General features: G+C 41.3%; 1 protein-coding gene across 4 annotated transcripts; it reads left to right on the plus strand.

The window, feature by feature from the left end:
• The first annotated feature begins 14,742 nt into the window (after window positions 1-14,742).
• On the plus strand, window positions 14,743-27,294 carry pax8 (paired box 8). Of its 4 annotated transcripts, none has more exons than XM_068705540.1 (12): window positions 14,743-15,135; window positions 17,397-17,554; window positions 20,533-20,698; window positions 20,828-21,025; window positions 21,277-21,353; window positions 21,584-21,709; window positions 22,461-22,636; window positions 22,841-22,961; window positions 23,195-23,434; window positions 23,854-23,955; window positions 25,094-25,180; window positions 26,327-27,294. In XM_068705540.1, the coding sequence occupies exons 2-12, from the start codon at window positions 17,533-17,535 to the stop codon at window positions 26,395-26,397; spliced, it is 1,386 nt and encodes a 461-aa protein (XP_068561641.1). In that variant the 5' UTR covers window positions 14,743-15,135; window positions 17,397-17,532; the 3' UTR covers window positions 26,398-27,294. The 4 variants fall into 4 exon arrangements, with proteins under 4 accessions (XP_068561641.1, XP_068561642.1, XP_068561644.1 ...); XM_068705541.1 differs by having other exon boundaries at window positions 20,557-20,698; XM_068705543.1 differs by lacking the exon at window positions 23,195-23,434.
• Window positions 27,295-27,545: the final 251 nt, after the last annotated feature.

Consider the following 27,545-nt stretch of genomic DNA (forward strand, 5'->3'; position numbering starts at 1 on the left):
GTTATTTTTGTAGTGTTGTACTTTGGTATGTAGGCATGAATAAAATTCTGTATTTTGCATGCTGGATTCATGACTGACTGGTGTCATATGACTGTGAGTCTTCGTACTTAAAGCTAGAGGGCGACCTTGCGCTTGTGCTGTCTCTCAAAAACAAATGCCTAATTATTAAATCTACTACTGGCCATGAATGTTGTGGCATCCCGTGTCATATTTGATTTGTTCATTTCATAATCACCAATTCTTTCTCCAGTCAATATAGTATACTCTACTGCCAACCACAAAGTCTAGTCTTGAGATATAAGGCCATAAACAAGGCAGTATAATTCATTTAGTGATGCTTCAACATTTTGCCAATTCACACGTTCACAGAGCTGCTTATGGCCTCACTTCGTTCTGCTTAGGTACAGAAAAAAATCAGTACCATGAACAAAATGACCATAAAGCATGGCCACTTACAAATGCACACAGGTGACGGACCTCAATACTTCTCTCTTGCATACACAATAAACCATACAGAAACACCTTGGTCATTCAATTACTCAATTGCTCACCTTGTTCACCATGATTTACCACAAGGCAATTGCATATTCTGTCTATTCTTTCAGTTTTGTCTTTTGCAGCACTTTTGCCACAAACCCCACTAATCTGAACTGGCCGAGTGCGCCGCTGTGGTCCTATAGGGCATTTACATACAAACCTTTTCCAGGACTAATAGCTCTCCAATACAATTTGCATTTATATAGCCCCCTTCATACCAACATGATTTGGCGCCTTTACCCATGATAAAAATAAACCTCCTCCTTTGGCCTTGAGTTACTGCCCTGCTGCTGCTGGTGAGTGTGTTCGTGTGTGTCCCTCTATGTATGTAAGGTTGGTTGATTTTAATATGTCAGAGTTGCTTGATCCTCCGATGGAGGCGGAAACAAGTGCGGAATGCCTCATGATGATTCAATATGGGTTTGGTCTTATGTAGTTGTGTGTTATCGACAATACAGTACACTTGAATATTGTTGATACAGCGGTGTCGAACACTTGACCAGGCTCAAGAGTCACAAGGTAAATATTAAGCCACAACAGATTTTCGTACCGACCGTTATTCAGTTGAAGCTACTTTCAATTTGCTCGTGCAAATGCGTCCAACACTTTTTCAAGGCTCTATGGAGCATACAGCAAAAGAGAGAAAAAAAGTAATGAATAAGGAAATGAAACCCTACCATGTGAGACTGAGGATAAAATGCTCCGTCTCTTCCCTTGGAGTGCTTAATCATTAACATCTAATCCGTGTGATTATCGCTCAGCCTGTAAGAAATATACCCAATTACACATAGAAGTACTCTGATAAATCTTTCCAATTTTATCTACCAATAGTGTGTGCATCACATGGCAAACGGTGTGAAGTGCCTTTAAATCCCAAATGAATAAAATTGGATTTAGCAAATAGAAGAGTGGATTGGAGCAACCAGTCCTCGTTACCTCTGGCTCTATCATCAGCGAGGTGAGGGGCAGTCAGGCCTGCAAAGGGCCATAAATCATGGGACTTTCCCAGCTACTCAGGCCCGCACACCAGCCTCCCACACAGGGGAAACGAAGGGCAGAGAGTCTGATTGACTCTCAGGGCCAGAGAGAGAGAAAAGGGGGGAGGGGGGGGGGCAAGGTCCTGTGACTTAATTAAAGTGTTGTGTATCTCACACACTGTAACTACAGCTCAGTCACTTTGGTGCTACAGCAGCAAGGTGAGATATATCAGTGTTGAGATTCAGTTTTCCGACCTCAACCACATCTGAAGAAAAATGCATACGTGCTTTTTAGTTGTGTGCAGCCAATGTCATAAAGAACTACATATTTTCAGACCCGTAGTTGAGCCAAAGGTAGACATGTACATGCACTTTGTGTGGCCTCTCATATAGGTGACCACGCTGACCAGTGATTACATGATTCTGTGATACAATATATTACAAGGCAGACATCTACAATACACTAATACATCTGTACTACTGAGGAGGAAAACACACCCTAAACATGAAGTGCTTCTAAAACAGGAATACAGTTAGCATTAGCTGAGTTCTCAGCTAATTTAACAGAGGCATGCATATATGCATGTGTGTTTGTACCATGGTTAAAATGGCTTCTTCTTCCTCTTTCGGCTGTTCCCGTTAGAAGTCGATAGAACGGATCACCATGATTAAAATGTAAATACAGTCCCAAAAAAAAAACATTTCCAGAAAATCTGTAATAAAAGGGAAATATCTGATTCTGGCATCTCTCTTATGAGAATTTGTTGCTTTTCTCTCTCTCATTTCATTGAAAATATTTTGGTTGTGAGGGACATGATTTTTGACATTTAATAAAACATACAATTCATCCATTAATCAAAAAGATAATTGGCAGATCAATCAATAATAAAAACAATGAGTTCCTTCCCTAATCACGCATGATACTTGATGCCAGTGTATTGATAATGTATCTTAATATTGTTAATTGTGTATCAATATTATCTTGCAAGAGACCATACATTACTGAATATTTATTCCACCCCTATTCAACCCAATAAAAGAGGGAACGCATTATCAAAACTGTAATGTTAAGGAGCATAAATAGTGGAATTGCTGCTGCTGAATCACTCAGATGCATCTTTACCGTAACAGCAACAGCCCTCTGCCTGGACTTGTAATGTTAAAGTGTTCTTCTGCTCCCCCCTCAAATTAAACTCCCATGTACCTTGTAAGCTGCGACAACCAAAATGAATCTGGCTCATCCCTCCAGTAACAATTACAGTGTTGGGGATAGTTTGTTCGGCCAGCACAGCGTCCCTCCTGCCTCATTCCCAGGCCAATCCTTTATGATTAAGCAGATAAGTGCTGGTACTGGATGATAAAACAAACGACAAATGTCCACATTCCTCTCATAGCTCCTTTGATGTGTGTGTGCCTCTCCGGGGCTCTTACCTCTCCTAGCCCCCTTTGCTATAATCCAACTGCAGAGTCATAAACAGCGAGGGATGGGGACTATAAAAATGATCGGGAGGCTCTATCAGCTGGGGGACGGAAGTTCACACCTCGGAGCGGGTCAGTCTCAGAGTGCGAGGGGGTCGGCCTGGTAGGGGGTCCGCAGCTCTGTTTGATGAGACAGGAAGCAGAAAGGGAGAGACGTCAGGGTGAAGCAAGAGGTTGTGTGGTAATACAGTGGTATGCTACCATAAATTTTGACTGACTTCACATTTAGCTAATTCAGCAGGTAGAGCACTGGGGTCAGGATCTGGGATACATCCAGTTTCAGATTGGGCTTCTGGACTTTGGGGTTTTATTACAATGATCAAAATCTGGGAGTCCATAAATTATGCTTCCCTTTGTAGTATTCATTTGTTTGTTTTTTATTTTTAAAACAGTAAACAGTGTGATATTCATGATGCTAAGAGAACATAGTTTGCATGATGAAGAGCTCCAATAGCTTTTATAGAAAAATTATTTTTACTCACTAATCAAGTCCTTGTCACTCCTTTTGTGTTAAAGTACTTTCATTACAAATCACTGCAATTGGAAACCAATCATGTCCGATAGATAATAACATGGGTTAACTGTAAGGAACATGAATCAATAACTGACTGACTGGTGTCTCACTCTTCACTATAGCACGAGGTCAGAGGTCATACTCTTGACCCCTCACCGACCCTTGACTCCAACTGCACTGGGAGGAAATAACACTTTCCATCGTCCGAAACGTTCACAGATTGACTGATTGCTCTTATCATTTGACGGATCTGGTCCAATTCTCTTTTCTCTGTTTCTCCCCCACACTCCTTGTCCCTCCCCGGCACTCATAATAACACTTTTTATCACCTCTCGCTGAAACAGAGACCCAGCGCCATCCGTCATTACAGCACACACTGACAGCTCCTCACACATGCATGGATTTTTACATTTGACTCAATCCAGGGGCTTACTTTACTGTAACCGATTCAATATTCCTCAAATGAGCCGACCGATCTATATACACGCCACAGTGGATGGGATGATCTATAGCACAGCCTTAATAGATTTCCCAGGCTTCAGAGACTGGCTAGTTTAGGGGACAGGGCATAATTTGTGCAATAAAAACATAATTATTCATTTGACTTGCTTGATAATTTATGTTCTTAGGCAATACAGCTAAAATGTATGTGTGTGTGTGAATTCTGTGTGTGTGCATGTTGTGTGGGCTCAGGATTGTGCGGCACCATATTGATGAATCCATTCATAAGTTTGTGTGTTCTTAAATTCTTAACTACTACCTTGTTTCAATCTAGTGATTACTAAATTGAGTTAACCACCATTAAAACGTAAGGATTAGCAATAGTAAAGCCTTACTGAGTTGCTTAGAAATGCTGTAACTTCGTCTAATAGAAAGCTATATTACTGCCAAGAATAACAGTTACAGTGGGTTTAACAATATATTTGACAAACCAGAAAATCCTTTGTAAACGTAGGTCTGAATCTGTTTTGTTTATATATCCACACAAATATGTGTGTGAGTCGGTAGTATTCATGTAATTCAGAGTGATAGGGAAATGTTAACGTAACCAACATTTAGTCTAATGCTGCCATAACATGTTCCACTTATTCACTAGGTATTTGTAAGTTTACATCATTATTAAACAGCATTTTGAGCAAGTGAAGTCTCCCTTGTATTCATGTAGTTAGTTTAGAACTATAGGGAAAAATACTATGAAGCAAACGTCAACCTAACCAACGTTTAGGCTAATGCTTGTAAAACATTAATTCATTTGAGGGGTTTTTTAAGATTACATCCTTGTTAAACAGCTTTTTGAACAAAAGAGCTACCCTGAACGACAAGCTAGTAGTATTCATGTAGTTATTTTAAATTGATACGGAAATATCTGATTAAGCTAACGCTGACCTAGCTGTGGTATTTGGCCATTTAAGCTAACGATGCCATACCATTTTCCACTTATCCACTAGGTATTTGTAAGTTTACATCATTATTAAACAGCATTTTCATTAAGTGTCGTCCATATTACTTCTTTCACCCGTCAGTCTAAACGCGTGAAAAACTAGCAAGCTAACGTAAGTTTTGACAGTTGGTTCAGTAACACAGTATCTGGCAGTAACAACTAATCTCCATGTGAGAATAGTTTGTTTGGTGCAACCCTTTTTAAATGTAATATAAAGTAAATGGAAATATCCACTTAGTCAACACTAACATTATAACTAGGCTAATTTATGAACAGCTAGAGCAACCACCTCTCGAACTAGATGCAGTTTAACAAACTGAGAACAAATTGAGAGATATCACAGTACAAAACACAAACAGCTTAAGTGTTACCTTATCTTTAAATAAAAATAATCTGTATTGCCTGCAGCAGTATAAGTAAAACGTTGATGTTCATGATGTTGCTTAAATAAATTACAGCAGAACAGTGGTGTGTATTTGTGCACACATCTCTGCACTGTTGTGTCTGACAAACTGTGAGTGTGTTTGTGTGTGTGCCATCAGAGAGGCAGTAGAGAAAAGGGAAATACTGTTTGTTTTTATTTTGTTTATATCTCCCTGCCTTTTATGGCCTACGCTGAAGCTTTGCGAGTGCCAGAGAGGGTAAAAGAGAGGGAGAGAAAGAGAGTATTCTCAATTTCCTTCTAAAAAGAAAATTCATTTGCAGTTGCTAATGTAATGTCACCGTTGTGTTTACTGAGCGTGGATGATGTATAGGGGATGTTGCATTGAGTGAGACTGCTTAATGATGCATAGAATTAAGTCTGTGGCTTTCAGCTGAGCTCCCCTCTCTCTCTCATGCTCTCCCTTTTCCTCCCTCCCCTTCTCTCTCTCATTCTCGCTCAGACTCCCCATTCCCTTCCTCTTCTCTTCCCTCCCTTTTACCTCTCTCTTCGTTTAATCCCCACCCTCCTCCTCCTCCTCCACCACCACCTCCTCCTCACCACAACCACACCAACCGCTCTCTCTTTCCCTCTCAGATGCAGGCTGTCTTGGACTGTTGGCCACACGTTGCTCTGTGCTCTGTTGCCTAACTCCATCAATCACTACGAAGGGGAGAGAAGAGTGTGTGGAGGGAGGGTGGGGATAAAAAAAAGAAAGAATAGAAATAAGATATGGTTGGGAAAAAAATGAGCGGGATGAAAACACACATTGGGTATAGACATCGCACAGTTTTAAAAAGCTGGAGGGAAGGAAGCAAACGAGTGGGAAGAACACCTCTTCCATTTAATGATCTGCTGTGCACGATGGCAGTCCAAATAATATCCTGAATATTGTGTGAATATGCGGATGCAATTGTGTTATTACTGGCTCTAACTATGATTGTAAGTGTATTGGGTCCAGGGATGATGATGATAATGATGATGATCATGATGATGTGATTTTAGTGCTTATGCTAACGGTTATTACCTGAGCGAGATGACTATCTGAGTGGGATGAGAGTTGAGTGGGAGGATTGAGTTGCAAGAGAAAGAATAAAGATGTTTTTTAGGTTACTTGGGAAATGTATTCCTTAAATTCATAGATCAGGAAGTGATGTGACTGAAATACACCTGATTATTTTTGTTCTCCTGATACCAACGTCCGTTTAGGCTACTGCTTACAATTGCCTGCTGAAACTGAAATGTTAATTATAGGAAATAGCTTTGGTTGATTCTGTGTTCACTCTTCTGTTTAAAAAGCATTAGAAACCAAACGGTTTGTTTTAACGGACATCTCTGAGAGTTAAAGCAGGATTGGAAGTATTTTAGTACAGTCCATATATGGATATTTAGATAACAGGGCCAATAGTGGTCCAACAATTCACCTGCAGTATTAAACGTGAAGCACTGAGTGTATTTTCACGTCCTTATTTTAGCCAACAGAAAATACGAATATATGGAGTACGATTTCATATTTGTAAGGATAATATTTTTGTGTACAAATACAATTCAACCAATCAAGGGTAAGTAAAGTCCCCTGAACATCTCACTCATTTTACAAACTTACTGCAAACTAAACGTATACCAATATGAAGCTCTTCCTCCATATGAAGAATAGTTCATTATATTGTTATAATTATATATATATATTTAATCACTATTTAAACATTTACAAATTAAAAAATATAAATAAAGTATACATTTATTCTGTCATATTTAAAGTTTGAATTATGAAGGAATTTAAAAAAAGTATTTAATACAATTTGTTTAATGAATATAGGCTCACCTGTTTGTGGACAGTCGCGTCCGTATACTTTAATGTACTTCGGCTTTTTCATGGTCTTCGCTGGGCTCATTAGTTCCTCTTTTGGGATATTAGTGCTACATCATATGTTGATATTTTGGACAAAAGTTGGCCTCCAACTCTGTGCAACACTTTTGGGGAAGTCCATTTTCTGTTTTAACAAATCCAGGTCCACCAGAAATATTTTTTCCAGTTTGGTGTGGATGAACTTGACTGGCCCTGAACCTTATCCATCACCTCTGTGAATGGCTCAATGTGAGAATCTTCTCAGTAGAGAAAAAAGAAGTAGCAGCATATTAATGCCTGTGGTTTTTGAGTGAGATGTCCAACAAACCCAAATAGGTAGAGGCCTAACATTCAGGTGTCAAAATTTTGATTTGGTCAATTGAGACTGCATGGGATCGGACTTGTCCGCCCAGAGTTGGCCTGTTACAAAACATACCAAACCCTTTCAGCTGTCTTGACAGTGTTTTGTTTGCGTGTTGATTTTACAGTTTCTCTCTCACATCCTACTCCTTCATCTCTCTCGCTCTCTCTCTCCCTCTCTCTCACTCACTCCATTGCTCCGTTGTGATCTAGCTGTCCACCCCATTCATCATCCCGCCACTCTCCCTCGCACAGAATTATTATTTCTTTGATGTGTTACTAGTTGAAAACAAATCCATTTTTCTGGCCATCAATTTATCATTTGGAATGGGGAGTCACACTTGAGTTGTAGGGGCAACCCCATTTTCCCAATTCTAACTTGCACTGTGTGTGTGTGAGTGTGTGTGTGTGTGTGTGTGTGTGTGTGTGTGTTTGTGTGTGTGTGTGTGCGCGTGCGCGTGCGGTTTTACGTGCCTGTGTATGTGCACATGCGTGAGTGTTTATTCTGTGCGTGTGAAATGCATGTATCATGTTTAGATGAGAGCTTTCTCATTGCAGGATGAGACAAATCAGAGGTAAATAGAAGTGATGGGAGGAAGCAGTAGTTTGGGAAAGTGAGTGAGGATGAGAGAAAGGAGTGTGTGTGTGTGTGTGTGTGTGTGTGTGTGTGTGTGTGTGTGTGTGTGTGTGTGTGTGTGGTGTGTGTGAGAGAGAGAGAGAGAGAGAGAGAGAGAGAGAGAGAGAGAGAGGGCTTCCCTCTTCCTCCAGTCACCCTCCTTCACCTAACGTCTGTGATAATTTATCACTCCTCCTAGCTTGGCTGACAAACTATTTGCAGGAAAATGAGTTTTTCCGCCACGGATTTGTCCTCTGGGAATAGAAAGGGGAGCTGCTGTGTTTTTATTCCCCCCCCCCCCCCCCCCCCCCCCCCCCCACACACACACACGTACAGATATATGGTTGTTCTCGTGCACTCGTGCGCGGGCGCGCACACACACACACACACACACACACACACACACACACACACACATACACACTAACACACCCACACACACATGGATTGAGGTCTCCAGTATTTATTGGGGGGAGGGGGAGGTGGTTAAGATAAATGAGGTAAATTAATAGAGTTACTGAGGGAAAGGATCTGCTTCCGCACCAGCAGATCTGCAACTGACACACAAGAGATGAGCACATACACCCCCTTTCCTCTCCTCCCCCTCACTCACCCCCTCGATTCCTCCCCTCCTTTACCTGCCAGGCCCTCTCTACCTCCCTCTCTCACATTGCTCTCCGGTCCTCCTGATCCCTCTTTTGCCCTCCCACAGATGACAAATGTAACACTCAGACAAACAGCGATCAGGGCCATACAGCATAATGTCAGCTTAGATCAACACTGGGACAAAAGCAAATATCACAGCATCAACACTGCATTACAAGCACTCTGCCTGAGTGTGTGTGTGTTAGTGTGTGTGTGTTAATGTGTGTGTGCCGGTATTACGGCGACTGACCCGGGTCACTGGATTCCAATCTCACTTTCAACCTCATCAACCAAGCTATTGACAATGTGCTTGACGGAGAATTACACGACAGTAAAGGCCTAATTACATTGCTATTACCCAGGGCTGTCCATAATCGTCAACACGACGCATCAGTGGGACATCGCAGCAGTAAATCTGCAGGCGCTCTCTCTCTCTCTCTCTCTGTCTCTCTTAATGCCTGTTACCAAATACAGTGTTAACATTTCTTTCCACTTTATCGTCTGTTGACAGCAGAGACAGCCAAATATACTGAAGCCAGTCACACTTACATTATATCAGTCTAATAAATATGAAATGAAATATGTGAAAACAGATGCATGCCTAACTACCCGCTTCTATTCTACACACCTCCCTATCTGGACAATAAAAAAGTTTCACACCGTAGCGGCTATATGTGCGGCTTTATTTAGGCAGAGAGGTGCTTTGAGCTAATTGGTAACATACTAGCAATGCCAATGCTAACATGCTGATGTTTAGCAGATATAGTGTTAATCGTGTTATCTTGGTTTGCATTTGCCAGTTAGCACTAAAACAAAAAATGCATCTGAGGCAGATGGGAACGCCATAGTTTTTAAAGGTATGTGGTCATAAAAAGTATTGGACAAATTACAATTTTGACATGATGATGGCGCTGGATGAAAAATCTAAGTTCTTACAATTCTGGGTCTCTTCAGCAAGTTAATTAGAAAGCTGACAAGATGGTTTCCTTGCTGACATTCACTCAGCCTGCTAGTTGTGCTTTGATATTTTCTGCACTCCAGCTGCATTCTGCTGTTTGGATAAAGAGGCTCTTTTGCCATCCACTTGATTAACTCGGTGCTCTCGTAAGACGGCACCTGAGTTCTCATGAGGACTTTCATCTCCACAAGCCTCAATAACACCACGGCCAACTGGCACGTATGTGATGCCCGTCTCCCTGGAGACCGACTCTGACTGACAGGCATGAGGACGAGGTCCACTCTGATGGACCGCTCTGATCATCAAAGTCTACTGCAATCACCAGTGTGTGTCGATGGGGGTGCGTGTGTGTGTGAGTGTTTGTGGCCTTTATCACCCACATTGAATTCATTCATATAAATCACTAAGGTTGGTGACCTCTTTTACTGTTACACTATTTTAGTAGAAGTTAAGGAAGGGAGAGGGTCAGTAACTGACCAACAGGAACGGAGACTGAGCAGATTAAAACTTCGATTGAAGAGTTCACATCTGACCACCAGTCCAAATTGCATGTGGGCTAAACACTACTAAACACAGCTCACAGGCCGATCCCCTCTGTTGCTAATGGCCATTACTGCCTGTATGCCATTGTAGGCCTCACAATAGCAATCACGCTGGGATTTTGTGTGGAGCTTGCTGGCAACAGTTATTAGCCCCCCCCCCCAAAAAAAAAAAAAAACTTAAAGGGGGAGCAGTCAAGAGAAGAACAAGAAGATTTGGGGTCCTGCACAGGGGGGGAACGTCAGCAGGAGGGACCAGGGGAGGGGGCAGGCTGTGGGGTCAGAGGGCAACACCAAAGCGGAAATGGGAGGCACAGGGGGAACAATGGATGGGGCTGGACTAAGACAGACAAAGCTGGAGGGATGCACAAAACACAGGAAGATGAGGAGAAAAAGATGAGGGCACAGAATGGAGAGGAGCCCAAACAGATGGTAAAGGCTGGTCGCAGAGAAAGAGGGCGGCACTGAAAGGACGAAGGTGGAAGAAGCTGAAAAGCTATTGGCAACACATGCATCATGACAGTATACACCTAGATGTGACTGAATCCCATATGGTAACAAATAGGCAACACATAGACCACCATCTATGCAGAAGATAAACAAAAAGCATCTATCACCGTATCCTTAGCTTACTAGTTACTAGTATGGACTTAACTTAAGGGTGAATTGTTGTGTCCCATTTCTCATGGTGACATACTGGGACACTTAACTTAAGGTCCTCAAAAAGCCTTTAACAGAATAGAATATTTTATTCAACCCACAAATAAAGTCCAAATACATTTGAGGAAATAAACATAAAGTATGATTGGCATTCTCCCTTATATTTGCAAAAAATAACCATATTATTATTGTGAATGTCTAAATTAACCAGGAACAGGGCAGAACACATTTCACCACTTGCGAGCTGGGAAGACCGTCGCCTATATAATGGGATCATCAATAGTGAGGTGTTTCTGCAGCTATTATGACCTAATTACGGGCTCATCTCGACTCGCTGGCCACAGAGGAGACGTGCGCTCGCTGGGCTAGATTTATAAAAGTTGTCATTAAGTGGGTGCTTTTCCCCCCCGAAAAGCATTCATCTTTACGGGAGCGCGCAAGGGGAGCAGGAGGCGACGCATCAGTGCGGGAGCGCGCACTGCGAGTCCGACAGTCACACCTCTCTTAGTTTGAGTGAGGGATGGAGGATGAGAGAGGATGCGCTGCTGGTGAACGGAGAAGGACAAATTTGACTTTTATAAAACTCTCGGAGGGTTTTTATGTGTGTGTCAATCATAGTTTATCTTCAACAGGTTTCGCTTTAATATCCTCCAGGTGCACTCTACCCTTAACTTGTTCATAAGGGCGTTAGACCATATTACTTAACTTTTCATGTTATTATATATATATAGATATTATTTTTTTTGGCCTGTAAAGTTTAATATAGTTTCTGCTATAAAATACATGTCCTAAAATATGGACGTGCAGAATTATTTATAAGCTGTTTTTTGCGGAAGTCAAAATATAATTCAAGGCATTTTTGAATCGTGTCCAATTTGTTTTGTGCTGTGTGGCATCCAAGCAGCTCCCTTTAGCAAAATACAACAAACAGAACAAATAGTTATGCATGTCTTATCTCTGCAGTCGGAAGTGTTCGCCCTGACCTTTTACCCTCACCTCTTGTTGCCACCTGTCGCCGCAGGTCACGCTGCTTCTTTTTTTTTTTTTTGTTAGCGGACCCAAACTTTGCTCGGGGAAGTAAATCCGGAGATACACCCGTCAACAAGACACACCCGGACACAAGAAAGAACAACGGAATAAACATTGCATATTTTCCTCTAAGTGTTCTTTTCATCCTTAGCGTTTATACGGTCGCCTTGTTCCTGTAACTTCCGGGAGGAACATCCTAATGAGGAAGCAAACTCAGTTGTTCTCCTTAAAATGAGAATGTGTTCCACTGTGAAATGATTAGGCACTTTTAATAACGCAGTTTCCAACATGTAAATTCAGCCTGCAGCCGAAACAGTTCGACAGAAATTCAGCAGCATACTCGAGAGGAAAAATGATACTGCAGATTTGAATCGGTGAGTGTGTTAAAGGTTTTATGAAGTCTGGCCTTCTTTTAGGAATCTTTCTGACACATAATTGTAACTATAGTGGGACTGCACTGACACGATGGGGCGTTGCAGAAAACATCAAATAACTTGCACGATCACGTCTGACGAGGTATGAATGTAAGGGAATTATAAAATTGAAACAAATTAAATATAATATGTGAGCCTGTGCACATGCAAAATACATTTTAGCACAGTACTGTTGTACCTTTAAAGTTATATTCTGAATTTCTTTCCCAAGTTGCACCATGTCAGCATTAACAAAGCATTTTGAGCGCTTCCTTTTCACATATCTCAGTACGTGGGTAAAATATTTTAAAAGTATGTTTATTAGGAAAAATATGGGAAAGTTGAAATTTGCACACAAAAAAATGCAGTTTATTTAATAAACAGTACAATGGCTTTAGATTTAAATGGAGACACGGTATATGTTTGCACATTTGTTTCGTTCAAAATGAAGTATTTCAATTACTATAAAGCCAAGATTTGCAAAAAATGTAACGAAAATGTATTTGTCTTTCTCACATTATGATCAACTCTTTACTCCTCTCATTTCACGGTAGATGTCAGTGGCGAAGTGGTGGCATTTAACATGCAGAATGTCTCTCAATTATCGTGAGTGAGTGTTTCCCACGTGAAAACGGATTCACGTGAAGCTTGAGGGAAACACGAAGATGCTTCATTTGGAGCTTTTCTAAATATCGGCCTGTATGCGTTATGAAAGTCCGGATTTAGGGCATGTGAGTCCTGCCCCATGGCAAGTGGACCCATATAATTAAGCGCTATTTTAATTCACAGTATCATCACGATAGATACCAATCTGTGAGTTTAATCCCTTGTTAAACTCTCGTTAACCTCTCTCTGTCTCTTTCTTCTGCCACTTCTGCCCCTCCGGGCACTTGTCATTTCTCTCTGGTCACTTTACAGAAGACTGTCTCTGTTTCCATCTCCGGTTATGATTCCATTTAGTCTCCTGACGGTTTTATTTATTTAAAAACACTCGCACCATTGTCCTGCAGAGGCACTGGGCTTTTTAAAGACAAGCAATGAAGGACTTCAATGGCTGACGCGATAAGGACTGAAGTTGCATTTTGGTTCCCTTTTCTTATTGTAAACCTGTCATTAAAACTGAATACATATGTATAAAACTAGTGTTTAATTATCGCAGATCAACTTACGCCAATATAAATAATTTCCTTAAATGTGTCTCATTTTCTCTCATGACAACTCCTATAATAATCGCTCCATATGGCTGAATAAACCTGCTTTTCCATCAGACGACACGGTGCCATGGACGGCTGTCATTAGAGGTGTCGTGTTTGTTTTTACGGGCTCGTGAGAGACAACATTAACAGCGTTTTAACTCGGAGGGATCCTGACACCCTGGTGTGACATCACGCGTGTATACGAGCCCTGTTTCACGCGGCGTGCAGAAAGTAAAATCAACTCACTTCCCAGGAGCTTCAAGTCGTTTTCATGCATGCGGGAACTCTGCATATAGCACAGCAATCTACACAGCAGCCCTGAAGTAGCATCACCACTGTTGCATGCATGCTCTCAACGATTTTATATGTATTTTATTACTAATGTTATCTGGCCATTAGATGCAGAGAGGCTGGCCCTCTGTTGTGCTTTGATCTCATTTATTTCAAGATGCATTTCAGGAGAAGAGCAAGATGAGCTATAAGAATGCTTAATCAAACGTGATCCACGGACTTTAATGTGATTGTTTCGCTTCACTATCACGGTGCAGTTCGATTCCAAACTTATCTTAATTAGGATAATTAAACCCACAATGGACCAAAATAAAAGATGCCTCTGTGGAAGAACAATCACTTGAGATTGAGTTGTTTCGTGATTTCAGATGTTTTCATTTATTTAAGTAAAAGAAAAAATATTTTTTTGCAGGAAAAATGAATATACTGGTAACATATGATATAAAGAGATGTATGAGGGGAATGTTCTCATTTATTTAAAAGACCTGCTTCACTGTCAGAGCTTGAAAAGGAGCAACTGGCAATACAAATCACATTACTGTTATATATAATTAACTGAAGGTCAATGGTTTGGACCGAAATCTGTTTTCAAATATTTCTGCTTCCACTTTCTTGAACGGAATAGTCCCTATTGTTCAAGTAGACGTTATGGAATCTATTCGGGGTCAAAGTGCCGGTCTGATCCTCAGTCAAGTGCAGTTTACCTGTCAGGAACAATCTGTGACTGATTGCAGAAAATCAGGTACTAAATTGTGTGTGAAAGACGGCCGTACACAGTCTAATTAAAGCGGGGCTGTCGCTGGAGGTGAATGGAAAACAAGCCGTCTCCCTGACAAGTGTTCCCGTACAGTCACTCAGAGGGTGTAATGCCATCAAAACACAGGGGCAGTCATCCTTTTTTTTTTTCTTCTTTTTTTTTAGGGTGGGTGCTCCTTACTTTTCCATAAGACCACGCCTCCTTCTTCCTCTCCCCTCCTCCTCCTCCTCCAATGGCTGCAGGGCTCCATCCGGTGCGCAGCCCCGGTTGGATAAAACCTGGCTGAGTGTTGGCTGCACACACACACACAACACAGCACAGCAACCCTGCCTCCTCCAGCACAGCCCGGACTCACACCGTCATCTCTATTACACCACCGGAGTCCTCGTCATTTTGGATAATATCAGAATATCTGCAGGGGGACATTTTTACTTTGAGCGGCGTCGTTGAAAGGTAAGCTCTCACTTCAATGTCTCTCTGTCTAGTTGCGTTGCGTGATGTCTGAACGGCTGTATCCGTCCGCAGTCCCGACAGCGAGATGTAAAACGGAACAGAGGATGCTTCAATTATCCCCCCAAAAAACCCCTGTAGACTTACTGTCGCTCTGCTTTTGGGGATTCGTAGAAAAAACCGAGGCGTCCTATTAAGATCAGTTTATTTGATGAGCATAAAGTTTTTAAAGAGCAAAATTCACCTCATGTACGCGGTCGTTATTGCACAAAAGAGCTGAACAATTGTGGTGAATTTTCCGGAGTGAATCGCAGCTTGTGTTTTCATTTTCTCCGGTAGCTTCATGCATGATCCTCACAAAAATAACCGTAGGGGCCCCAAGTTAGAGGCTACGGGCCAAAGTAGTAACCGTATTTCTGTCATCTGTTGCAGGCAAGTTAAACTCTGTAATACAACAGTGAAAAGAAAAAAAAAAGAAAAAAGTGCAAATCTGAAAAATATTCCTTAACAGAAACTGTTAATTAATTAATGAATTAACTAATGCAAGTGTAAATAATTCACAGAAACTCTCAAATAGAAAACACAAAAAGCGAGCTAGACATATGTTAAAATGCAAAAAGTCAGTAATAAGATAAAATGAGATGTTGAAAAATAGTCATTGTTCAAATTTTCATGTTAACTTATATGCTCAAATTGATTAATTATGATTATTAAAGGGAACAATTAATAACAGTTGTTATGTTCTAGTATTAACAGTATAAAGGCTACATAAGTCAAGAGTCAGTCACATTTAGTTGTTTCCATTTTTCCTTGTTTTCTATGGCCCAAAAACTGATCTCATGAATTGGTGATTTATTACTTACTGAGATGATTTTGCTGCATTTTTATTTCAGACAATCAAGACGTAAAATCATTACATACCTTACATTTTCATTAATGTGCAACTTTACCAGCTGCTTTTATTTTTGTATTTTCAGTTTGGAATTATTTTTTGATTTTTGGAGATTTACTTTAACTCACAACCTGCAAATGCTCATGTTGAATTTAAAAAAAGTAAAACAAAAAGTAAAAATTAATTTTCAAAAACTTTCTAATAAATGCATTATTATCAAAAGACAGAAGCTAATTAAACATCGCAATGCACAGTAGGCAGTAAACCAAAATAAGTTTGACTTAACTCACTCACGTCGTCAATCATCACAACGAATCTAACAGTGTGTGACAGGCTGCTAATTATTTGGTTAATTTTAAAGTGTCCACCCAGCAGGACATGACAACACCTGACACGCTTAAATGGCATTAAAACAGTTCCTCACAGCAACATTAACAATCATTTTCACATGATTATTTTCCACTTTTTGAATCATGTTATTCCAATAATTGCAGTTGATGTAAATTAACAGCAGTCTGAGTCTGTATTAAAGAAAGGGTGATATATCACCCTTCTTTCGTTGTTGTTTTTATTCTGTGGAGCTGGAAGTTCCTTCAGCACAGTGGAAAGGTGTGCAGCAGCTGAACAGATGGAGCCTGTAAACAAGGCTCACATATTGGCAAAAACTACTGCCAGCTACCACATTTACAGCAGATTTAGCATCTTTTAGTTAAGAGTTGAGTTTATGATAATTTGTCACATCTCTGAAGTCCATCTGTGTTGTTTCCTATTTGTTTTTTATTATCAAATCAGAGATTAAGCAGAAACTTGATACCTTTCAGAAAAGCCGTTTATTTATGTTCACTTCATCATAGTGATTGGATTGAGCTTAATTTCCTTTTAATAGTATTTTTTTTCAAAAGGTCAAATAATCACTGATTTGAACACAGTACTGCAGCGACTCTTTCTCCTCAAACTTCAGTTTTTTTCACTTACCCCTCACATCATGATACATATATTACCCAAAATAGAATACACTCTCTGGTTCTAATAAGCCGATTAATGCAACCAGTCTTTCCTGATTACAAAAGCTGTTAATGAAGGGAAATTTTATGTATAACAGGAGCAGCCGTCTGGGTTGGCCGAAGGGGGAGAGGGTGACAAACACTGGTTATTAAATTGTAGTATTTTTCACACAAATACAGATGCACAGGCCTGTTCTATGTAGCCTTAAAGTGAAACATACATTGAGACACACGCAGATGATTTGAATACAAGAGTCTTAGCTGTATTTCTTTTTAGAGACACACAGAGTGCCACCAGCTGAGTATTTGAGCTCAGAGGCGTCACACATGACAAACAGCCAGTTTGATAAACCACTGTCCTCCTGCAGCGTGTGGTCGACAGTGCGCTCAGGAGCACACTCATGCCAGACGAGGCAGGACGGGGAGTAAAAACACTTTAACTGGGACAGCGTGGAGCCGACCGTCACGTTCAGCTGGTGGAGCAAGGACCAAAAACTCAGGGATATGTCCAACAACGCTGGAAGAGGTAAATACACAACACAAGTTGGCCTCTCGGACTCCTGTGAACAGTTTAGCTGAACACATTTGGCATTTGCTCGCATGACTTTCCCCCTTTTTATTTCCCCTTATGTAACTTGAAGTTTGGAAAGAAATACAAATCTCCTAAATCCCCTTTTCACATACAAACATTTAATAAATGGTTCATATCACACCCACTCACACAGAATGTAGTTGTAAGCAGATATAAGTGTTTATTTATGTATTTGTCAACAACTAGAACTCCCTCTGTGGGGTTTCCATAAGTTGAGGCTGCTGTATAAACAGATAATACAGGACAATAGTCAAAAGTCTTCATAGGTGCTGACAAATACTGAACTAAGCACTGCCACATAACGTCCTTAAATCTGCTTACAACCATTACAGTGTGCTAGATAAACCATTTAGGAAATGTTTATGTAAATACTAAATAGGGTGACTTAAAGTTACCATATCAGCTTGTTCCAGCTCTCTACTGAACCTATGATGTTAACATGTAGGTTGCGCATCATTTTATACACACTTATCCGATATCCGGCCTGACATTTCGTATCCCTGGGATCTCCACTAGAGTTTAAAATAAAGTCACGTGGGTTTGAACCATGTTTGGCTGTGTAGCATGACTGTAACAGTCACACTCAGACCAATATGAAACGTTTACAATGGGATTCAGATAGGTGTCCTGTCTGCTCACTGTAATTCTTGTCTTCTTCTCTAGTCGTTGTGCAGGATATTGAGGTCCTTAATTGGTTGGCACTAAAAGCTGTCAGATGTAAATTTAGAACAATCCTCCCCTCCATCTATCTATCTATCTATCTATCTATCTATCTATCTATCTATCCATCTATCCATCTATCCATCCATCCATCCATCTATCCATCCATCTATCCATCTATCCATCTATCCATCCATCTATCTATCCATCTATCTATTTATCCATCTATCTATCCATCCATCCATCCATCTATCCATCCATCCATCTATCTAAGTTTTCTCGTAATGAATACACGCTTTGTTTTTTGGTGTGCTCGCGGTGTCTGTGCACCGTGCGCGTGCACGCGTGCGTGCTCCCCCCCCCCCCCCGGGTCTGCTCGGCTTTAATATCCTGCAGGTTGATGAAGCTTGGCGGGGAGATTTTTTTCCACACTCCGCTGGCAGCGTTAATAGAGGCTCCCCTCCCTTCCCTCCCTCCCCTCTCTCCCTCTCTCCCTCCCCTCCCTCGGCCTCGTCCGGACGCCGTTTGATGTGGAAATGAAAGCTGGGAAAAGGCTGAGAGAGAAAAAAGGAGCGTTTCAATGGGTTAAATTAAAAGCAATGGTGTTCTTGCAGAGTCACCACCGTGCAGTCTATAGAGAAGATAGTGGAGGCTGCTGGTTGAACGCAGCGAGCGCTTTGTCTACTGCTGTTTACCGGAAAACCAGTTATGGTGTTGCACGTTGTATTGCAGGAGCCACATTTGACAGATCTTTTGGGTTTATTTAGATTAATGCACGTGCTATATATTTGATATTTATGGCAATCAATATAGGCTTAATTACAGTGTCAGTTGTTTTTTTTTGCAGTAATTCACTGATCTAAAATATATATTAAGCATTTGATACACTGGTATCAAAACGCAAAATAAGAAAGTGCAGCTTCACATGGATCAAAATGTAATTGATATGGATATGTCTAAAATGAAAAAAGCTTATATGAAAGAAAAAGTAATATACCACAATTTTGTATATCATGTATATTAATCATTATTCTGTTTAATTATAGACTGAATTATTTACTAAATCTCATGTTTCCTAATAATTTACAGGCACACAATAAGGACAGTCACCTTCACTGTCGCCCACCAAGCCTCATGTTACAGCCCTCAAAACAAATTAGTGGCCATATAAATGAGAATTGTGAGAATAAGCCTGCAGGTATTATTATTTATAAGGAGGTGATTAGCCTGCAATTAACCAAACAATAGTCCATTTAAAAGTATGAGCTTTGCTGCTGGGTAAAATGAAATAGGAGCATAATATAATAATCTGAAGCACTAATAACATTCACATAATAATATTTGATATAACAGGTTTTCTAGACCCAAATAAAAAAGTCTCAATGCGTTGAAAGTAGACATCTCAAAACTTAAACTTGATCCAACTTTATTGATCAATTCACCTTAAATCTCTTCTTTTAAAATAAGAGTGAATAAATCAACCCTGAAACATGAACGTCTACCATTACTCACTGCCGCCTTGTTTGCTCACAGCAGTGAAGGTTTGGTTCTCCTCTCTGCCTTCATCTCCTCCTGTGTCCTCCACTTTTTTAATGCAAAACTTCATTACGCACCTGACAACGCCGGCACTGCTACAGTTATTTATGACACATCTAAGCTTCAGCTTGTTAAAGAATGACTGATACATTTTGCAGGTCCTTGCAAATGAGGGACAACATAATATTCAGTTTGAGAAAATGAAAAAAAAAGTCTGTATATTTTAATTACTTTACTGTTTTAGGTCAAATCCTTGAAGCTATAACACTAAGTTTTCCGAAGCTTTTTTTTCTTGTTTTTATGCTTTTTTTGACAGCTTCTCTTACATTATCGCTCGCAACATTAAATTATTTGATGACTTAAACTTGCATTTCAAATAGACAGAAACGCTGTGCTTTTGTGTGTTTGTGTGTTTGAGCAGTGCAGGAATATCTGTGTAATGTGTGTGTATTTGTGATGTACCCATCGTCAATGAATGTGGAGATGATTTTGACCATGGGGACAGCTTTGAGGGATCTAAATTGTAATTAATGAATTGCTAAAAAAATTTCTTAGGTTAGTCTTTGGTCAGCAGTGTGTGTGTGTGTGTGTGTGTGTGTGTGTGTGTGTGTGTGTGTATGTGTGTGTGTGTGACTTTTGTAGTGCGGTAACATTGGCATGTCCCAGATCTCAGGTTCCATGACATTTATAAGTGTTCATCCCCCCTCCTCCCCCAGGTCATGGGGGTCTTAACCAACTAGGTGGAATGTTTGTTAATGGACGTCCACTTCCGGAGGTGATCCGGCAACGCATCGTGGACATGGCCCACCAAGGGGTTCGGCCCTGTGACATCTCCCGGCAGCTCCGAGTCAGCCACGGCTGCGTCAGCAAGATCCTGGGACGGTAAGCGAGCACCTTGCTCAACCTCCTGTTACATGTCAATCATCCTGGTCGTGTTCTTTGAACCTGTGAGAGTCTGTTTACTGATCAGGAACAATAAAGTAATGACTGAAAACTTCAACCTTCCTCCAGTTACTACGAGACAGGCAGCATCAAACCCGGTGTGATCGGCGGCTCCAAGCCCAAGGTGGCCACCCCAAAGGTTGTGGATAAAATCGCAGAGTACAAGAGGCAGAATCCCACCATGTTCGCCTGGGAAATCCGGGACAGACTGCTGGCGGAGGGAGTGTGTGACGGCGACACGGTGCCCAGCGTGAGCTCCATTAACAGGTGACATACTGAATTATGAATGAAACCATGTTAGAGGTATACAGATATACCACTGCGTCTCGGGCGGCTTGTAGATATCTAGAGGAACGAGTGCACTACTAAAGTTATGAAATCAACATCTACTGAAGATCTTCTTTCAACCTTTATATGCTACCATCATGGCAATACATACACCCACCAAACAACATTTACAATTAGAGTTAAATGTGCAATTATTGCTCACTTAGTTGCGGTTCTTCTTTTTGTTTCAGAATAATCCGCACAAAGGTTCAACAGCCGTTCAATCTTCCTCTGGATGGAAAAGGCCTGAGTCCAGGACACACCTTAAGTAAGTCTTTATCATTTGCAAACACGCACACATGTATGCACAATGGAGCTGGTGTCACCGTCCATATCGCTGAGCACGAATGTGATGTTGAAGGATTAAGGTTAAAGAGAGTGCCTATTGTTGTGTAGGATTAAGCTTGTGACCTTTGTGGCTACAGGACTAGTGAGATGTACAGTATCATTTCCGCTCTCCCTCTCAAATCTGTCTGTGTTTGTTGTTCTCTCTGTCAGTCCCGAGTTCAGCAGTCACCCCTCCTGAGTCTCCACATTCGGACTCTTTGGGCTCCACTTACTCCATCAGCGGCTTGTTGGGTATCCCCCAACCCAGCGCCGAGGGCAAGAGGAGCCACGATGACAGTAAGAATTAGATCAAATGAAGGAGACACCACACCATTGGCACCATTTTGCCATCAGATGTGTATCGGTGTGAAAGATGGAAGGGGGTTTTGCTTTATTTATCTTTTGACGAAAACAATTATCTGATAGTTTTGGAGCAACATACTGGAGTATTTTCCAAAAACAAACATTTAGATTCACCAAACTTTTTCAAGTTTAGTTTGTGACTAGATTCGTTGCATACGATGTATTAGCATTCTGCCTGAAGTCATTCACTCTGAAATATCATGTCTCAAAAAGCTGAGAAACAGCCTTCACTCTTCAAATTGCTTTATTTAATAACTAATTTGACCTTTAGTTTACCTGAAATTCATTAAGAACAAGTTTTTCTGTCACATGGGAGAACGGTCCAAGAGGCACAAAACAAAGAGCGATGAAGTGTTTAATACAAATTCTTTTAGATTGAATTCAAAATACTCCATTCGTCCCTTAAAGGGCAATTTGAGGCTGGCTCTTGTTGCAAGCATTAAAAAAAACAATGAACAATTTATTCACACACTTAAAATATAGACCTCATCTTCTATATTGTCTTCTTACAGTTCAATGGTTCTGAGTCATTTTAACATTTGAAAAATGAAAAAATTGGTAAATTTGAACAAAGGTTTCTTTATATTTTTTATATTTCGCCAGAAGAATTTTAGGTGGCACAAATTTGTGAATGAAAACCTTTAAACGAAACTTTTTCCCGCCCTCTTCTTCTCCGTCTTCTCAGGTGATCAGGAGAGTTGTCGGCACAGCGTGGACTCTCAGGGTAGCGGAGGCGTCCCGAGGAAACAAATGAGAGTGGATCACTTCTCTGCAGCCTCACAACATCTGGACTGTGGGTTCGATCGTCACCACTATCCCCCGGACTCATTCGGCTCCGCCTCCAGTAGCAAGACGGAGCAGGTAAAAAAAGCAAGTGTTATATTCAATATGCTCACATGTTTATAAGGAATTCATGTTAAAGAGCAATTTAGAGTCATCTGGAACTGTAATTTGAAAATATGAATTCCTGCCTTTATTTTTTGGACTTGCTCACATGCATATTTGCTCCTACTCATACATAAGCACACTTTACTCCAATAGCTAATCCCTGTTCATCATCCTCAGACTTTGTACCCACTGTCCCTCATCAATGGCAGCCTAGACGAGGCCAAGACCAGCCTCTCAACATCCGGCTCTTCCATTGGACGGAATCTGGCGGCACACCAGAGCTACACCATGGTGACTGGTGAGACACTTAATGTTAGATGATCACCTTTGACCCGCGTCAAGCACCAAGTTGAAGCCCTCAACACGCAGACTCTTACCATCGGCATCTGTTGGGATGTTGCACAACGGCGTCCTGAAACCGCTCACTCTTCGTTTGTTTTTGACATTTCACTCTAAGTTTGTCGTTCCACTCATGTTCACCATTCGTTTTCATTTTCTCACCCACCTGCACGCTGGCTGTCACCACCTCAGAATCCCTACAGCCCCTGCCGCTCTGTCTAAAACAGGAAATGTCCCCAGAAGTAACGAGCACAAGCCCCTCCCCAAACATGGCATTGTCCAACCTGGCGTTCGTGGAGCTGCAGGCGCTGCAGAAGCCCGTATCTGTCAGCAGCAGCTGCAGCAACTCCAGCCATTACCCCAACGCCTTCAACTCATTCTCCCATCATGCACCAGTGTACGGACAGTTCAGCAGTCAGTCTATCATCTCAGGTAATGACAGCATCCATCTCATTCATGTTCACACTCATCTGGGCTGTACAACAAAAGGGCAATTAGTGCACGTTTATTTTCATTATTGATTAATCTGCCAATTATTGGATGCGATTAATAATATGGTTTATGAACTGCAGAAAATAGTGAAAAACACTGAACAGTTTGCTAAACCCTTCCTCTTCAAGTATCTTGTTTTTCCTAGAACTCTAAAACACTCAATTTACTATCATACAAGACAAAGAAAACTAGCAAATACTTACGTCAAAATCGCTGAAACCAGTTCATTTTGGGCATTTCTTTCCTTAAAGAAATAACTTACATGATCAACCGTTTTTTACCATCTAGTAGCTTTAACAAATAGTAAAATAATAACTTAACTGTATGTTAAAGGTGTGCGTTTTGGTGTGTGTTTCTAGGGCGCGACATGGTGAGCTCGACCCTGCCGGGCTACCCACCACACATCCCCTCCCCTGCCCAGTCAGGATACTCCTCCTCTGCCATCACGGGCATGGTAGCAGGTAATGAAAAAAAAAAAAAATGAAGATTGTTTTCTGTTTTCCTACAATTAAAAAATCACATTGACAAGAAGGGGTGAGAAAGAAAGGAAAGGAAAAGTGATGAAGGCAAGAAAAGAAGGAGTGAATTGGAGGCTTGCAGATTAACAGGAAGACAGGCTGAGTCAATGAGTAGTCTTGCCAGTGAGGTGAACTGTGTTGTATGTGTGTGTGTGTGTGTGTGTGTGTGTGTGTGTGTGTGTGTGTGTGTGTGTGTGTGTGTGTGTGCGTGCACATGGGCCCAGGGGGTATACAGGGAACAGGCTGGGGGTTCCACCCTGCTGCCCACACCCCCCACCCAGACACCTCTGACCACACATCGCCATGGGAACCAGGGGGCCCAGGAGGGAGATGCAGGGTGGGCGGAGGGGGTGTAAAGTCTGGGCATGAGCGAAGAGGAGGAGGTCTTTGTGGTGTGTGTGTGTGTGTGTGCGTTTGTGTGTGTCTACGTCAGGATGCCTGCATACGACCAGAGAGTGTGTGTGTGTGTGTGTGTGTGTGTGTGTGTGTGTGTGTGTGTGTGTGATGTGCCTTTTTTATTTGAAGTCTGCCCTCCGAAGCGCGAAATGAGAGGGTCTGATTTATTATTTTTCTGGTGGGCTCGCTGTGAGGAAGCGTTGATACACAATTACTGAGTGAAAGGAGGGGGGGTTAGGGCACAAGGAGGTGGAGAGAGAGGGTGGGGAGGGGGGTGCAGGGATTCATTCCAGCCAACATAATTACCAATTAGATATTAAAAAAGAGAAAAGAAAGAAAGAGGAGTGCCAGAGAGGCTAAAGCAGGAAGTGTAGGAGAGGAGGAGGAGCGACGCGAGGGGCCGAGTGCTGAGCAGAGAGGGCGTAGAGGCTGTCTGCATGCACTACTGGGTCGAGGGATTTTACCCTCAGCCATCCACCTGCACCACAGATTAATGGTTTACAGGCTGCACTAACTGTTGGTGAATTATGAGCTAAGCCTGAGCAGACTCTGGCACACACACACACAAATAACCCAACCCTGTACAGAGCCCTCGGCGACATCTTAGCTTCGCTCCTTTAATAACGCTCTTTGTTGTTTTGATGTGTTTTATCTGGTGTTTGATGAAGTTTTGTTTGTCTCGCAGCGGGTACAGACTATTCGGGTCAGACCTACAGCCATTCGCCCTACACCTACGGTGAAGCATGGAGGTTCACCAACTCCAGCATACTGGGTATGTATGTGTACTGCTGACAACCTCATGCACCCAGCACATTACCTCTAAATGTATTTAGTTTTACTATAAGGTAATCACTTGGACCTCCACAATAAAAAGACAAACTGCTAATTAACTTCCCCTGAGAATTAAGAATAAAAAATCCCTTCGACAAACATTTACTCATGACTATAATTTAAAAAAACGGCTGCAGGAACGTCGAGAGACTCAACAGGAAGTGATGTTCCAACTGCCACTAAAGGCCTATTACTTCAATTTTTGTGTTATTTTCACTTATTGAACACATATTTAATAGGCTCCTTTAAGGTTGGAAACCTCTTTTACAGCCTGCAGGCAGAAATCAGGCAAAAGATAAAACAAAACAAAAAAGGCTCAAATAAACAGAGACAGTAGTCATTTACCAAATTCACAATCAGGTACTCCATTTAAATTCTTTTAACATGTCTATTCCAGATATTATGACAGTGTTCTTTCCCATCTCACACCATCGCACGCATCTACATTGACATGTTTTCATTTGGCAGACACTTTTGTCCAAAACAACATACCATTGAGGTACGATCCAAATGAGACTCCTACAAGGATAAGTGTCACAACGATCAGTTCTTCCACCTGACGTTGGGAACACACAGCGGATATTGTGTCTTGTAGGCGAAGATAATGATTACAAGGTCAACTTGCACCATTTTATGTCATTAGCAGAGATGCAAAATACAAAAATGCAAGGCAAGTTAGAAAAAGAGATGGTATATCACCCTGTTTTTGATCTGATAATGTAGACTATGATGAAATGGCATCAGGCTGGTGTAAATGAGCCTAGAAGCTCTTTTTCAGAAGTATGTCAGTTGGGTTTTTGGGGGAAAACCAGGTTGATTGTTGATGCAGTGGAGGCACTGCATCAACAATCAACCTGGTAAGAAAAGGGAAAGTCCTGTCTCTCTCTTATCTCTTTGATTATTCCTCAAGAGTCATGAGAGGGTTTAAGACTCAATCCAGTCTTGCAGGACAAACAGTCCAAGCAGCTCAGACTTTCAGCTCAACCATCTGCTGTCAAACCTCAGATAAGATGGATAAAGAAGGTCTGATCGACCAACACCAGCGCCTCCCAGCTCTGAAGGCCTCCATCTGTGTGTCCCCCCGCAGGTTCACCCTATTACTACAGCACCGCCTCCCGCACCGCTCCACCGTCTGCGGCCGCCTACGACCACCTCTAGTCCCTCGCTGCAGGGGACCCGACTCCACCAGGACCAAGACTGGAGAGCTCAACATCAGCTGACACTTCTGATTACGGACCGAGGCATGAAAGTCACAGCAGGATGTGAACTTGAGACTCTGCTGATGAACCAGCAACACATGTTATTTTACCACACCTACTCATATGTTATTTATTTCTCATTACTGATGCCGTTGCCCAGGGTGACTCTGACCCATGCACGTTTACACATTGCCCAAACTCCTCCCATGCAGGGCCTGTTTCCAGAGACTCAGCCTGTCGTCTCACACCAAGGTGCATATTTTCAGTTTAGAGCTCTTTAACGCTGTTTTGGCCAAAGACTTTCTTTCCTCGCACATCTGCAACCTGACACCACTGATCCAGTGAATATGGATATGCAACTTCCTGATACTGAACTATGCCTGCTTTTGTTTACAATGCTTTCTGTCCTATTTTCACAAATTGATTCCTTTTCTTGATCTGCATCTGCTTGCAAATTGATTTTTATAACTTGTTTTCACCATCAATTCAGATCTCAAGAGCTTTTCCTGTAGTGAAAATAGACTAAAGGGTGACACATTAAATCACAATTACAACATAATGCCCACATATGCCCCTCCAAGACAATTAATATATTTGTCTAGCAATATGTACATATTGTAAATGATGAATTACTCACGGGGAAGTGATGCAATTTTACTCAGAGAATGACTGATGAGGTGGGAGGATGATGGTGATTTGGCTACAAAAACCAACAAGGCTTGAAATACATTTGTTTTGCTTCGAATAAATTTAGTTTGTTGTCATGCTGATGTTCTGATGTTTGGTAAGAACTGTGACTATTTTTTCTTATACTGTTATTAATATTATTGCAGATGTAAATAATGAATTTCTAAAGAATTATTTTAATTAAAGCATGACAAATTTACTGTTTTTTACTGTGGTCTTTTTTTAAAGGATGGCTTGGATTTGACAAACTATACTATAATACTATATATACAATAATATAATAATAAACGAATTATATGTTCTGAAATTAATACTTTGTAGGTGTCGAGCTAACAGTACTGATAGTCTAATATGTTACTGTGTTTTAGTCAACTGAGGTTGTTTAGTGTGCTGAAGTTTACTTTACCTACAAGAGCATTT

The sequence above is a fragment of the Cebidichthys violaceus genome, unplaced genomic scaffold, assembly GCF_023349555.1.
Source record: "Cebidichthys violaceus isolate CVI_PGR_0920_01 unplaced genomic scaffold, fCebVio1.0.p SCAF_12, whole genome shotgun sequence".
NCBI classification, from domain to species: domain Eukaryota; kingdom Metazoa; phylum Chordata; class Actinopteri; order Perciformes; family Stichaeidae; genus Cebidichthys; species Cebidichthys violaceus.

Excerpts from the sequence above, each read along its gene's own strand:
- pax8 (XM_068705540.1), top strand. The coding sequence starts at position 17,533 with ATGTCCAACAACGCTGGAAGAG. Across the intron at positions 17,555-20,532 it reads GTCCAACAACGCTGGAAGAG|GTCATGGGGGTCTTAACCAA; the intron begins GTAAATACACAA and ends CTCCTCCCCCAG. Across the intron at positions 21,354-21,583 it reads GAGTCCAGGACACACCTTAA|TCCCGAGTTCAGCAGTCACC; the intron begins GTAAGTCTTTAT and ends TCTCTCTGTCAG.